Here is a 15,199-nt window from a genome sequence, read left to right on the forward strand (position 1 = left end):
GGGGGGGGGGGGGGTAAAGAACATCATTCTTTTAGTGTGCATGCATGGCAATGACATGTCTATTCTTTCATGCATCGGCTAATACAAGGAGCACTCCAACCGTCATATATAAATATATATATATATTTATAACCAAACATCTACGCGTAGTAAAAACCCTCCACCTTTACTCAATTACTCTGTTGCATGGAACATCAATGCGCAATGGAATGAAGTGCGTTTTTTCATTTTTTCCTCCTTTTTTTTTTCCTTTTAAATAAATATAAATATATTTAAAAAAAAACTCTTCTCCGTACATTCACAGCGGCATTTCACATCTCCGTCACACTCCAAATTGGACGACACACGTCAAGTCAGAAAAAGCCAAAAAACAAACAAACCAACGATACCAAAAAAAACAACAAAAAAAACAAAAAATCAAAAGAAAAACATTTCAAGCAGTCAAACAAGGAATTGTACGTGAATGGTCATCCAAATAATAATAATAACAACATGAGATATGACCTCAATAAATAATTAAACTGGAGAATCAATAAAAACTAAGCCAAGTCAACAAATGCAGGGACGTATACATAGGCACTAGCCATGGGTTATTCAAAGGCCTGGTCAAGCATACTAAGCAGTGTGTTGTAGGTTCGCACCTGAGCTCCGGACGGTTCACTGGAGGCCGATTTCTGCTGCGCATGCCGCGTCCCTTCCGTGCTGCTAACGCAAGGCGATGCAACAAACTCGACGTTATTCGACGGCTTCATCGGTGATTGTCGCTTTGTCATTCCTCCACCGAGAAAAGAATTATAATGACCGTTCATCGTGTATCCCCCAGTAATGACGGGACCTGAAGCACCTCGCTGGAGAAACGACGATGGTGACTGCTTCTGGTGGTGCTCTTGTGGCTGCATGCCGACAAAGGAGGAGGAAGAAGAAGAAAAGGCGGCCAGCGACCCATGCGAGGCGGATCGAGGAACTGTGCATGGGGCAAATTGATTCCCGCTTCTGGATGCTTCTGATCGCCCCCCAGGCAAAATCGTGCTATTTGGTGTCAGTCGCGCGGGCGGAGTAAATATGCCCTCACCAATCGCCTTTCTTTTCATGTTGGACACCAACGAAAGGGTGACAGTTCCTTGCGCCTTGTTAAGGGAAGAGAACTCGCTCAGGTCCGTTGGTTTCATGAGAACTGTGGGATTCGTACACGGTCTTCTTCTCTCCCCCGTCGCTGGGTGCTGCATCGGTCCCGTCTCCAGCAAAGGTTGCGCGGAGTGAGGCATCGTCGTCGCCATCGTCGATTCCACGACCCTTGCATGCACTGTGGATGCACTCTGCTCACTAAATTGACTTATTTTGGCTGCCCGCTCACACCAAAAGTTGTGGCGCAAAAAGAATCGTTCCCACAACTGCAGCTGCGGCTGCCGCACGACGTCCAGAAGAGGACCGAAAAAGAGTTTGTTATCGGCAAGGGAAAAGTGTGGGTTTAAAAGGCCGGAGTGGTGGATCGCGTCGTATGTCATCGCCATACGGCGTGGGTTGCTGCCAGGAGTGGAGTCCCACCCAACAGCCCCCAACGCCGTCCCACCGCCGCATGACTGGTAGAAGCAATGCAGTGGCACGGCAGAGGATGAAAATAAACCAGTCTCTGTTGGCTCCTGTTCCTCCTGTTCTTCCCCCTCCTCCAGCACATCATGACAATTCTCGCCGTCATTGGCGGCTTCCAGAGGCTGATGCCTGTCCGTTCGAATTGTCGTGGCGAATAGCACGGCAAAGAACTGACTGAGTGAAAGGGTCTGTTGCTCGATACCCCACCGATACACATCGGCCTCACAGTTGACCGCAAATGTCCCAACAATGCCTGCATGCATGAGGTCCACAATCAACAGCAAAAAGGCTTCTGTGAACTCAAAACAGTGCGGATACAAACGTAGCAGCTGATGGACGGCATCCAGAAACTGTAAAATAATGGGCGAACTTTGACAATTCTCCGAGGTAGGAATCCTGCAACTGTCATGGATGTCGATAAAACCCCCATCCGTCACGGTCGCCCCGGTGCTCCAATCACTGTGACTCCCCAACGTCGAGGAACGCAGAAGACAGGGGTGTCCAAATGACACAAACTCCTTCTCCAGCAGCGTAATAAATCCCTCCACGGTACGAAAATAGGGATCAAGAAGAAGCTCCGTCAGTGCACACACCTGCGTGGTGCGATCCCAGCCATCGGAGCAGTTGACAATAACAAGCCGCGCATTTTTGCGGTTATCCGGTTGCGTATATGACGGCGGTGACTGCACATTCTGCTGCTGTTGTTCCAACCATCGCGGTGCACCAGCAGCAGCAGCACCACTACTACCGCTGCCCGTACGGAATGGAATAGGCCTAAATGCACGTCTCCAGACATAGAGTGTGGAAGAACGTGGTATGAAACGATCATTGAGGCCGCCAACGTTCATGCCAGCGGAATTAAATCCATTGGCCGACACGCTCCCGAGTGAATGCATAATGTTCAGCGGGGCGCCACCAGCTGCGGCGCCGGTGGCGGCAGGCGGAAGCGCATCTTCCTCAGAAACACCCGCTATGAGACGTGCCGCATCCGTAGCAGTGCGGAGAAGACCATGAATGTGTTCAATCCAAGCCGCTGCGGCCTTTTCCGGTGATTCAACCGTGGACAAGCCAACAGGCGACGTCGTCGGTGCAGTATTATCTTTCCGTGATGTCGCCATGTTACCTGCAGCCCGCATAACAGCAAGAAACGTTGGGTTGTTGTCCAACACTGCTGCAGAAAGTGCCTCATATGCCTCTCGCACGGTATGAATGTTTGCAAGAGAGCAGTACCGTCCTGTCTCCATGATTCGGAAGCCTCCGCCAACAATTGTGTTCGCATACGCGCGTATTCGGCTGCGGAGATCAAAAGTACACACCCGCATGCCACTTGCACGCCGATACGATTTAAGGACGTCTATTTTAGATGCGGACGCACAAATATTGACGGCAGCTGGCTGCGCCGCACGAACAATTCCAGCCCCAGTGTTCAAATAGTAGTAAGAAAGCGCTTCCACCCTACCGCGAGCCCGCAGATCCGCCGACTGAACCAACTCGTCATCGTCTAAAGAACTCGGCACGACAAACGTCGCAGGATATGAAGAAAAGTGATCGTAACGACTGTTCACACATGATAGGCGCCATTGTCGTGTGGGAATGCCCTGACGCATGTACTCTCTCATTGGGGAGTATAACCACCAGAAGTGAAATAACGTCTTCAGCTCCCCCTGACGTACCTCGGCTTTCTCCTCCTCCAGTGGTGGGGTGACCTCTGTGCCATCCGTGGCGGAGGGCTGCTCGGACGAGGCCGTGGATCGGTGTTCCCGGCGGGATTCCACATCCGCAAAGGCAACAAGGAGGTTTTGTAGCACCTGCTGATAGAACGGCGTGTGTGGGGAAGGTAACACATCGCCAGCAACGAGGGCGAGGGCGGTCATACGCCATTTCCTCTGCGCACTGGCCAAAAAAAGATTGCCAAACGATGCATTCAACCCGCTGTTAAGTTCCGTGCACACCCGTCGTAACTCGTTTTCTTCCTGGAATGCCAGCCAAACACGGCGGCAGGAACGTGTCTGAAGCCGCAGTACGGTCGCCATACTTGCGTCAGTAGCAGTGAGAGGTCGCCAAATTTCCATCAATGAGACGCGTGGAATCACTAGCATATGTTTCATGTAAATCGTGCCATCGTCCAATGTATTATCCCTACCCCTGTTGTTTCCACCACCGCCACTACTAGTACTATTATTACCATTACTGTTATTCATGCTCCTCCTCCTCCTACTACTACTACTACTACCACTACTAGCAGAACTACCACCACCACTACTGCTACGACTTTCGCTGTTAAAAGCATCGACTGCCGTATTGTTCCGGTTGGTGGCAGCCCACGATTGAGGCGGGTAGTTGTCATCAAACACGCTGGCCAGTATGATGTCGGTGTGTGTAATAAACAAGTAACAAGGGTGGCCCGTGTTATTAAAAAATCCAGCGGCTATCGACGACGCAGACAAACCCAATTGTGCTGTGTTGTTTTCATGTAAGCACGGCTGGTGCTGTTGCTGTGGCCTTTGTGGGTCCAGGTCATAGAATCGCACAATGATGGTTTTACCAAGACGTTGACGGAGTAGATCCTCCTTATCTAACATCCCGCGGCTCGGGAAAAAGTCCCCCTTTGCAATCCTCGAGAGTTGACCAGCAACACGCCCATTCGAGGAGGTGTGGCGTATTGAAACTAGACGATGAATCAGCGATGGGAGAAAGCCGCTCCCATCACTGGCATCATTGCCAGGTGTGCTACACGGCGGCTGACCGCAACCTTCTGAAGGCTCCATTTGGCTCGTTGCCACCGTACCAAACATACCACCGCAGCTAGCAGGCGATGATTCCCTGCCGGAGACAACACCGGCATCCGCATCCGCAGAATGGCCGTCTTCTCCATCCACCCTCTCCCCGGCGTCGGAGTTTCTGAAATGAGATCGCTTGGATTGTACATGGCTTTGCTGAAGTTGAAAGGCCGCCTCAAGCACTTCGCTGCAAACAGACATGAACGGCATATCATGCTCCTTCACTGCCGTCGTCAATCTCCTTTTCATTTCCAGCGGAGTGGAGGTATTGCCATGAGTCTGCAGGGGTACCGCCTCCCTGATCGTCTTCTCCGTTTCTACGCTGGCCCCGCTCCCCCGACTTCCACTTCGGTTCTTCGTGGCGCTAGCAGGAAATTGCACGGAGGCAAGGCTTGATGGAAGCAGTGGGCGTGGAGGTGTCATGCGTCCGGGTGTCACCAAACTGTCATCATGCGGAGCCGGGCTTTTTTCGTTCTTCGTGGGATATTTTTGCGCCGGCGTTATCTCTGGAGGCACCCGAGAGAAAACCTCCTCGGCAACCGCACCTGCTCCTGCCTGGCTCACGTGACTTTCTGGACGTGGGTGCACCACAAGGGCGGCATGCATTACGGACGCCCACTCCACAATCATCCCAACGATGTCAATAGCCCTTTCATGCTGCGGTCGTGTACATGTGGCTTGCTGCAGGTACCGCACCGCCCGTACAGCCATGTCCACACAACTCCAATTGCTCCATTCCGGACATGGCGAACCCCCGCTGCTTGTCAGAATCCCACAGCGCTCCAGGAGTGCTACATTCCACACAGACGTCTGTCGAAGCAACGAGAGCAGAAACGCTTCCTCCTCCACATCTTTGACTACTCCGTCCTCTTCTTCCACTTCTCCGCTGCTGTCTGTCTCTGCTGGAACAGTGACAGGCGACGCGTTCACGACATTCTCCTTTGTCACAAACAGTGACGGTCCCTCCACCACTTCCCTCAGCGGCGGCTCGTGTTGTTTTGGACGCAGCGGTATAGATTGCACGCACCGCAGTCGCAGCGATGGACGGTCTTGATTCCCCCCACCCGACTGCCTAGTGAGTCGCTTCACTAGATGCGGCAATGACATGTCGACTGGCCGCTCAACGACAAATTGAAGGCCGCCGCTCCCCTTCATTGTGCAGCTAGCACACAGAAACAAAAATGGCCCCAGACCGGCTCCACGTATATGTTGCCAATGGCGCAGATACCCCGCATCAGTCCTTGCACCCTCGACGGCCTCCAGTACATCAACCTCCAGCAGCAAAAGAAACCGATCGCGGGGCACCGCAGAGGACGTTTGCTCCGGCTGCGGCATGTCACTTTCTTGCAAACGGAAGCCGTCTCCCACGTCCTCATCCCTCTCCCCTCGTGTATTCCTTTGGGTGCACACGGGCGTCGACACCCGTCGACTCATTGAATCGGTCTGTGCGTGCGTGCTTTTCCCCGCACTCCTCAACACACGCACAGAACAAAAAACAACAACAAAAACAAAGCAGCAACAACAAATCCCTTAAGCGTTTTCTTTTTATATTTTTACTCTTTTCCTTTTCTTATTTTTGTTCCCCTAAACAGACTTTAAAAGAAAAAAAAAAAAAGAAGAAAGTTGGGGAAACATCACACATGCCCTTCGGGGGTTTCACCAAAGAGGGCACATAAAAAGCAACAAAAATATGTTTTCCTTTTTTTTTTTTTTTCATTTCATCATCATCTTCTTCTTCTTCTTATGTGCATGTCCGATGTCTCTTAGTTGTTTTTCTTCTCACGCATAACGGTGTCCGCGTCATCACCCCCATCGCCAGTCAACTTCTCGGATTCTTCTCTCCGTTGAGTCCAACCGTTGTGCTGCTTTCGCAGTTGCTTCCAACGCCGACTTTTTTCCTTTCTTGTCTGCGCGTCCATTCTCCCAATGCGCAACGTGAAGAGAACGGCGTCTACAAGAAGCATGAAAAGTAGTCCAATGGCACCACACACGATGCATACATGTGCGGGGAGTCCACGCATGTGCGCCAAGTAGTACCCGGCTGCCCCACCAGAGAGCGCCATAATTTGCATATCAAACCCAATGGAGGCATCACGCAAAAAGCTTGCAAAGGATTCCTTCTGTTTCTCTTGCTGAAGGGCAGAGCCATGCGTGGAATCACTGCGGCTACCTGTTCGCATCATGTCCTGATAGTGTTGTGACATCATGGCATGCTGAATACTTTCAATGCGTCTGTTCTTTTCTTTGCGGTGCGGGTTATCACTGGGCGACACAGCAGGGTTGATGATAAGACCCAGGGACGAGGCGGAGCTGCGAGAGAAGTTTTTTTTCTCGTCGCCGCTGCTGCTGCTGCTGCTTGTGGTAGTGGTGGTGGTGGTGGCGTTCTTGTCGCTCCGTGGGACAGCCGCAATCTGTACAGAACACAACGCAACGACTTGACGCAGCGAAAGGCCTTGGATGCAGCGGCATACATGCACCGGTACAAGCACAGCAAAATCATGTCTAAAAATATCCTCCTCCTCTTCCTCCTCAGTACTTTTGTTGTTATTGTTGGCACAACCGTGATGTTTTTCCCCCGGCCTCACATCTGTGGACTTCGACGGTGGCAGTACATGCCGCAGTTGCATTCCAACGGCACGACGCACTAGCCTAAGAAGACGCTTTGACACCCAAAGCTGCTCCACCGTCTCACACCGCATGTCAACACCACCGTCCGTATGCTTGTCCTCATTGTTACTCCTTCCAAAGCGGGGCAATGATGAGGGAGATGGCGGCATGCTCTTAAGCCATTGAATGACATTCTGCACGGTGAGCCGCTCTACAGCGTTTGATAGCGGCGTGCCTGCTTGAATCCTCAAAGCCATCGAGGCCAATCGTCCCTCGTCGTCCCCTTTTCCATGATGACTGTCGTCATTATTCAAGTGACATGTGGATAAAGTGGTGGCACCGTCCGCCTGAACCTCCTTGGCAACACGGTGATAGAGCCAAAGGGCGTACTGGAGCTGTGATGGAGGCTGACTCTCCTGCAGCGCCCGCCAACTTTCCTCAACAAACTTTCGCACAACAGTAGGATCGCCGTATTGATCAAGCAGAAGGCACAATGCAACATCCCTCGCTAAAAAATACACCATCACTCCAAACACTACTAGAAGAGAGGAAGGAATAAAGAGGGAAAAAGGGGTAATACACAAAATAGGCATGCAGACCAATCTAAAAAGTGCATTTAAATTCAATGCCAACACGCCACACACAAGCACACACACACACACACACACACACGTGTATTACACAAAAAATGGCCATTTCTCCGCCTTTACTCCCATTCTATTGGATTCCACCCTTCGTCTCTGCTCTTAATTCACGCGCAAGACCGTCTCCCTCGCGCCCATGTCATTCTGCCGAAGGAACTCTTTCCACTTCGCCTCATAACCCTGCAGTAAACTGTTGATGGCTTGCAGCAGCGCCATCCGCAGCACCTCCGCGTTATTCGCCGCGAACTCACCACCGGTTACATCCCTGGTGGCGTGTTTATCCTGGCCGACGCGATCCTCCCGTGTCCCGTTCTCCACCGCGGTGCGAATGGGTAAAACGACAAGGATGGGGCTTGGCGGATAAGACGGTGTTGCGTCAAAAGCAAAAATTTCTTCCGCACACACCGTGGAAGGAAATTCATCTTTTTTATCCCCACGAGTAAAAAACCCACTGAACGTGTTCCGCGTCGTGTGCTTGCCGTTGCTTTGGATGCCGCGTGGCCGCTTCACGCAAGTGTTGCACGTAGGGGAATTCGTTTGCAGCTTTTTTTTCACACTACCCACCGATCGGCGCATGGTGCGTTGGTACTCGCTACGCCACGTCGTCACCTCTTCCCTCGTCTTACTCCCCCTCCTCATCGGTGCAGCTGTCTGCTCTGCGCATTGCTGCCATGTCGTCCAGAACATCTTTTCTACTGCCTGCTGCAGTCTCATTTCTTCCTTCTCAGAGGGGGTGTACAACACAATGAGTACGCCGGAAAGAAAAATGGTCCGCTTCTCGACCGCCTGTCGTATCAACAACCGCAGTGTGCACAGTCCCTCCTCGTACTCCTCACAGTTCGAGGTGTCAAGCGTAATTACGGCGGTGATGTTCTCAACAGGCCGTTGCGTTGATGTGGAGCTTTCCCCCTCCTCCTTCTCTTTCTCCTCCTTTTCCCCCGACATCCATCGAAGCAGCGGCGTGTCACGGTAGTCAATACCATACAGAGCAAGTTGGGTCTGAAACGCAACCGAATGTTGACGTGAACAACACCACGCGGCTGCTTCTTGTGTGGCATCAAGCTGAGAAGAGGGCTGTCGACTCCATTCTGCTGCCGGTGTCAGGTGCGACGCTGTGGACATTTGCACGAAATGGAGCTGCTCCCACAGACCAACCAACTCTCCCCCATGATTACTGTCCTTCCCTCCCTCAATTTCATCGTCATCATCATAATCCTCGTCCTTTTTCTCCACACTGTACAAAGTATCCCTTGCGAGTAAAGAGGCCCCTTCTCCTTGAGGCAACAACAACGCCGCGACCCAACGTCCCAGAGAGAGCGGCCACATCGCTGATGCTGAGTAGAACGCATCCTCTGCAGCAAAATTACGCATGGACGCCGACGCACGGCGACTCCCTAGCAACGAGGCACGAGAAACGGAGTGGCGCCAAAAGAAAAGACCGGCGTCGTCCGTGCAATCGTCACGCATGCCACTCCCAAAAACAATTACCGTTGAAGCGAGTTGCAGCATCGGCGCTCTCGGCTTCACTGCTCCACTTGGAAAATGTTGAGGCATGCAGGGCACTATGGTGGGTGTGAAACCACGACAGAACCACCCAGCAACTCCTCGTGCCCGCGCCTCGGGGTCGCCGCAAAGAACCTCGGAGAGAAATCGACAGGCCACCGCATCTTCGTAAGAGGCTGTGAAGAATTCGAGCAGGTAACTCATGAAGGCATACATCCAACGCGGCTCATTCTTGCCACCCGACACGACCGGCTCACCCAAAGTTGATGCGGAAAGCAACGGCTGCTGCTGTTTTTGAGTCAGCCATGAGGTCCGAAAAAAAGAGACGAGTCCGTCGGGCTCCGCCGACACCTTGCGCTGACGGTTCAGGCATGCGCGGACGGTGTCTCGGTACGAAGGCGCACGCGGTTTGTTTCCTGCCGACTTTGTTGTCGACGGCTGGGGTAACTCCGAAGGGGCGGCGGGTGACGTCACGAATGTCACCTTTCGCATGCCATGAACTTCAGGCAGCGACTCTTGCGGCAAAACTTCCATGCGGGCTCGATGACGTGGTGGCTGCGATTGCATCGCAGCAGAATTCCCAATCTGCTGCCGCCGCCGTTCCTCCTCCTCGAATGGCAGAAGTACCTGAGAATTTTCCAAAGAAGAAAAGCGAAAGCTGCTCGCATCGTCCGATTGCCCTGACTGTAGCGGCTGGCTTTGTTTTCCCGCTCCTTCTTCTCGAGGAGGCTGCAGTGAAAAGAATGCGGGTGGCTTTGATGACGATACGTCGTCACGACTGGGCGCGGCCTCCCCGCGTTGCCGCTTCGCCCTTGGCTGGTCCGTCTCGCCCACCGACATCTCCTGCGGCGCATGCGAGGCGCCAAATGACACGGCGTGGAGGCCGCCAGGAAGAGGCGGAAATGACGGGAAGGATGCGGTTGCCTTCTTTGTTGGTAACGGGGGTTTTGGCGACACGTCTCCGCGGCTTTCCGCGGCCCCCGCTGCCCGGCTCACGCCAACATCCTCATGGAGAAGTGGCGCCTCCTCTAAATCAGCCGGGGCCGTCGTCAGGCTCTTCGGCGTTTCAACAATGGCCCGCAGATTTGGTGACATCTCGCCAGGGTAATCCGTCGGCAATGGCGACACACAAACAGTGAACTCCGGCGGCGGCAGACTCAACCACGGCCCAGCAGTGTGCTGGGGTCCTGACGCCCGCTCCAAGTTCAGCGTCACCATGTCATTATTATTATTATTATTATTATTATTAGTCTTATCATCCTTTTCATTCGTGATGTTGAGCCTGTTGGCATCACTGCTGTATTGGGAAGGTGCTGCCGTGTTTAGCGGTGCATTCCCTGAGGTCGCCACACTGGCTTCATCTTTCGCCATTGCCTGCAACTCCTTCTCTATCTTGGCGTAAATGGCATCGCTATGAAGTGAAGCCAACAGCGCCTTGGCGGCACGGACCGCCTCATCGTTTTCCTCCAGAGCGTCGTGTTCCGTATCCCCTGATGTTCCCATCACTTCTTCCGGTTCGTCCTCCACTAACTCCGCGTTGTCATCATCCCCCTCACGATCGCTGCCGGCATCATCATTGAAGACAGAGCTGTGCGTGGACTGGCTCTCCTGGTCCATCGCCTGCACAACTGCTTTCAGTTGCTCCTGAGAAAGCCCTTTTCTTTTGTCACTCACAAAAAGACTGCCTTCGCTGGTATCCTCCCCGTCGTCTTCATCATGATCTTCATCTTTTTCATCCTCTGTAGTATACCTGCGACCGTGTGAAGACATGTGCAAGGCATACCATGTCAACATTCGCTCCCGCGCTGCCTGCACGCCAGCAAACCACTCATCTCCCGCGTCCGTCAACTCCAGAGCGGCGACATCATCATTGTATGGAGGACAGTATGGCTCCAGTAACCGCATAAGATTCACAGGACATGTCATGACAGAAAGATCCCCGTGTGTCGCGATAGGATCATCCCCAAAGGCATCCGGGAATAACTCAAACGCATGTCGCCAGACGGTAAACCCAAAGAACGACGGCAGTGTCGGTAGGCACAGGCGTGGTTTCCCGCTGGTGTCTTCCAAATGGCGGTAGATGGCCTCTTGCGTAATGTACGGTGAGGAGTCCGGCCGTGCGACACGCAGGATAGTACGGTCTTCACTTAACTGCGCACCAAGGCCCATCGTCTCGAGCAGGTCCACACAATGGATCTCCTCCATCAGCAAAAGATCGGCCAGGTCCGCAATCGCCATCTCACCCCGAAGACGCGCCCTGCCGTATACAACCGAGTTCGCCGTCACGAGATCAACCACGGCCCTAAAACGAGCGTAAGAGAAGGAATGAAATACCATCGCCCGTTGCAGTACTGTGAGCGGCTCGGTGCGGCAGAGATGAAAAAAACGAAACCATTCGCGCTGGCACCAACTATGAATGAGCTTCAGCACCGTCCGCACATGTCGCGTACGGGCCATCTGTGGCAGGAACGCTAACTCACGATAGACACTGCCAAAGTCAACGCTGCTTGAGGGAGGCTCAAATACATGCGTTGGAGGGCCCTCAGCCGCAACCTGCACCTCAATGACTTGACAAAACCCCGCCCGATTCTCCACCTTCGTGAGCTGCGAGAGGCCGTAGAAGAGAAGAATGGCGGAGAACATCTCCGAATTTCGCAGCCGCTGCTCCGCGCGATATGACAAGACCAAATCACTGAAACACTGGGCGATGGACTCGAGAAAGTTCTGCTTGTCCGCCATGTATCGTCCGCAGCCCTGCACCGTGCGGCACAAATTTGCCCCGCCAACCGCGAGTGCTGTGACGGTGAACTCCAACCACTTGAGCCGTCTTTTTGACTCCCGTACGGAGGCTGGCAAGACACCATCGGCGTAGTCATGGCTACTAAGCGACTGCGTCCCCACCGGCGGCAGCTGCGGCACCCAATTCGTCCGCACCTGCCGCATGCGGTCCCACAAGTACCGCCATACATCGAAGGGCGCGAGAAACACCGCTGGTGTGTGCGGGTCGCGGAGGTAGTGATGGACAAGAAAGTGCATCGTCTTCTCCAGTGCCACGGGGTTGCGGAGGTGACTCGGCTCCACCACCACACCCGCTGCCGATCGACCGTATGCTTCAACTGTCGTCGGCAACAGCGGATGGCGACTTTTGTAATGCTGCTCAAACGACGGTGGTGCGGGTCGCTGCGACATGTCACTGCCGCCGCCGCATAGCGCCGCGAGGCAGCCACGGCGTGGCGGCTCATCCGTTCTAAACTCACAAAAGGCAGCGAAGGGCGGAGCGGAGAGGGCCTCCCGCACGCCAAGATCGTTCTCAACCATCTCCCCACCTACGGCTTTACTCCCAATTTTCCTCTTTTCTTCTCTTTTTTCTACTGTTCGCTTCTCCCTTAATTCGCAACGTGCATGTCGACATAAACGGCAAGAGACGGAGGTATAGAGATGGGCGGGGAGTTACACACACAGAAACAAAGAGAGGGAGAGAGAGAAGCGTCAAAAGGGCCCAACAGCGAAGGGGGGAAAGGAAACGCAGGAGGGGGGGGAAAAAAACCCCGTGCCCAATACACATGGAAGAAAAGGATTAAACGCGTCAACAAACAGAGAGCAAAGAAGGAAGAATATAAATAAAAAGAAAAATAAAAAATGCAACTTCACACACACACACACACAAACACAAATACACACATAAAAGCAAACACAGAGATATAAATAAATAAATAAATAAATAAATGGGTTCCACCAGCCAAGCTTGCAGCAAAGCCGTGCAGCGGAAAGGTGGTTACATGAGCCCAGAACAGGAAAAAAGAAAAAAAAAAAAGAAAAAGAAAAAGGCCAAACCAGTACAATTACGAATGATGCCTCACTTACAAATGCACATGCATCGACGGGTGAACATCACAAGTGTGTACGGCGTGCCTGTGATCCATGTCAGTTCACATATTTATGCACGCCCGCAAGGCACGCACTCAGTCTGTCGTGTCTGAGTGGGTGCGCGATTGTCTGTTCGGGAGGCGATGGCACAAGGAGGAATAAAAACACCACCACCGACAACAATAACAACACACAGACACACACACAAAAAAAAAAGAAAATAAAATTCCTTCAAAGGCCCCCCAACAGCAAAGAAAGGGGGCCCCTGCCGTCCAAACATAACGTCCCTACCGCACTGAGAAAAGAAAAAAAAAAAAAAAAGAAAAAAACGAAGGAAAAAAGAGAAAAAAGATCACAACTTTTTTTTTTTTTAAATCCAACTAAACCCAATACTGTCATATAAACAAACAAATTTGTGTGAGCATAAAAAGAAAAATATAATCCTTTTCAATTCCTCCAGCAGCGATATATATTTTCCTCTTTTACCCACCCACACAACTACTCTGGTTAGTTTGTCCAAATGCCGTACTGATATGCAAGTGCAACCACCGCGCGCCAGGCTCCCACCCAAGCCGTGAGTGTCACTAACAGCGGGAATGCCTCCACTGAAACCTGAACTATGCACCGCAGCCCACTGCAGCATTTGTGGGTGATTGTTGACGGCGTGTTTTTTGCCTCTTCTCGCTGCTTCAGAGCCTGATAATACTGCGATGGGCCAAGCGGCGCATTGTAAATGGGGTGGCGATGCCTCCTGATCCGCCGCGTTGTCGACGCCATGGCCGCTGTTTTTCTCGTTCCGTTGCAGTTTGTATTCCATGCGTTCAGTCCTTCGACGCTTTTCTGGGTGGCCATGAAAAACTGAGCCCCTGCCAATCCACCCAACGCTGCACTTGGCGTGAGCGTTGTGCTTTTATTCATACCAACTGGCACCTCGAGTGGAACAGGGCTCACTTCTCTTGCTTCGCTTCGTATGATTTCCGCTTCCTTTTCTCCGTCCCACAGCAGCGGCAGTGTGGGGCTCGCCACCGTACCATGGGGCTGCCTGGGCGCAACGTCACGAACCTGCCTCACATCCACCTGCATCAGCTTTGCAAGCGAGGCGGTCATCCGCATGCAACGCCAACGTTCCCACCAACAACGCAGTAAAATGAAGGCAGGCACGGCAAACACAAGCGGTGCCATAAAGAATCCACCACTTACTGCAGCAAAAAGCACTAGCCTCCCATAGAGCTGGTCGCTAATGGGAACTGAGGCCGCTTCTTTACAGAAGGGAGGTACGTACATCACGTTACTTTTATGGGATGGTCTCGCAGACTCCAAATCTGTTTCCCCAAAGGCCCAAAACTCATAGCAGCGCGCAAACCGTCCAGCAACCAGCAATGATGATACCATGAACACAAGAACCAAAAAAGGAAGACGGAGTAGCAGCACTTCGGTTATGTGGTAACGAAACCAATTTTCTTCCAGTGTGATAAGCCGTAAATGCTTGAAGAGCTCCAAGACACGGACACCGTCACCTGCCCGTGTCGTCGCGTGGTACTGCTCAGGGTGTAACATAAACGGGCTCGATAAATTAAAAATAACACTGCCATTTACCGCAGCAGCAGAAGCAGCGGCAGGAGGAGTCGAAGACGCGGATGCACCACATTGACCTCCACAATGCCCATCCTTTTCACGGTTGCCGCAATAACCAACACCCCGAGCACCTCGGCCCTTGTTTCGGTACCAACAAGGCGTGAGTCGCGACCACGACGTGGTGGTGTGAGTGGTAGAAGAAACAAGGCCAAAAGAATGGCTTTCTCCCGCCCTACGTCGTGCCGCCGCCTGTTTTGACCGCAAAAACGCCATCGCAGCAAGTTCCTGACGTTCCTCAGGCTCCGTCACAGGATTCAAGTGGGCAAGCATGCTGCTCACATGCAAAACACAGTATGGCACCCACGCAAAAAACATGATGCCAGCAATAAAGCTAAGTACAGCGGTGAAGCGTAACACGCCAACGGGTGAGCTTTCCAAAATACCGAGGGCACACACCATTTCCCTTCTGCTGCCGGCATCGGTGTCTGTGAGATTGACTGGAACAGCCGTCCATAGCAATCGCAGCGGCGATGGAGCGGCAAGGGACGGCAAGCTCATTGTCGTCCCTACAAAAGCCAAAAAGGTGGACACCAGCGCAAGGGTTATGAATAAAACAAATGCCACACAAAATGG

The 15,199-nt window shown here is 52.6% G+C and overlaps 4 protein-coding genes across 4 annotated transcripts, besides 14 other annotated features; all 4 read right to left on the reverse strand.

Annotated features, from left to right (window-relative positions):
• Positions 1–15,199: a sequence feature (heterozygous, Esmeraldo-like haplotype).
• Positions 105–132: a sequence feature (AT_rich).
• Positions 251–283: a sequence feature (AT_rich).
• Positions 359–431: a sequence feature (A-rich).
• On the reverse strand, positions 591–5,804 carry Tc00.1047053510075.30 (hypothetical protein, conserved; the record flags this gene model as incomplete). The annotated part of the gene is made up of 1 exon (XM_803101.1): positions 591–5,804. One exon carries the CDS (start codon positions 5,802–5,804, stop codon positions 591–593), a length of 5,214 nt encoding a protein of 1,737 aa, XP_808194.1.
• Positions 3,722–3,863: a microsatellite.
• Positions 6,064–6,113: a sequence feature (CT-rich).
• On the reverse strand, positions 6,134–7,570 carry Tc00.1047053510075.40 (hypothetical protein, conserved; the record flags this gene model as incomplete). Its single annotated transcript, XM_803102.1, has 1 exon — positions 6,134–7,570. One exon carries the CDS (start codon positions 7,568–7,570, stop codon positions 6,134–6,136), a length of 1,437 nt encoding a protein of 478 aa, XP_808195.1.
• Positions 7,615–7,649: a microsatellite.
• Tc00.1047053510075.50 (hypothetical protein, conserved) lies at positions 7,724–12,442 on the reverse strand (the record flags this gene model as incomplete). The annotated part of the gene is made up of 1 exon (XM_803103.1): positions 7,724–12,442. The coding sequence occupies one exon, from the start codon at positions 12,440–12,442 to the stop codon at positions 7,724–7,726; it is 4,719 nt and encodes a 1,572-aa protein (XP_808196.1).
• Positions 8,526–8,561: a repeat region.
• Positions 10,346–10,383: a microsatellite.
• Positions 12,738–12,765: a sequence feature (AT_rich).
• Positions 12,773–12,806: a microsatellite.
• Positions 12,826–12,851: a microsatellite.
• Positions 12,920–12,950: a microsatellite.
• Positions 13,292–13,341: a sequence feature (A-rich).
• Tc00.1047053510075.60 (uncharacterized protein) lies at positions 13,499–15,199 on the reverse strand (the record flags this gene model as incomplete). Its single annotated transcript, XM_803104.1, has 1 exon — positions 13,499–15,199. A coding segment is annotated over one exon (1,701 nt), but the record flags the coding sequence as incomplete, so codon positions are not given.

Source organism: Trypanosoma cruzi, genomic scaffold, assembly GCF_000209065.1.
Source record: "Trypanosoma cruzi strain CL Brener 1047053516597 genomic scaffold, whole genome shotgun sequence".
Taxonomy (NCBI): domain Eukaryota; phylum Euglenozoa; class Kinetoplastea; order Trypanosomatida; family Trypanosomatidae; genus Trypanosoma; species Trypanosoma cruzi.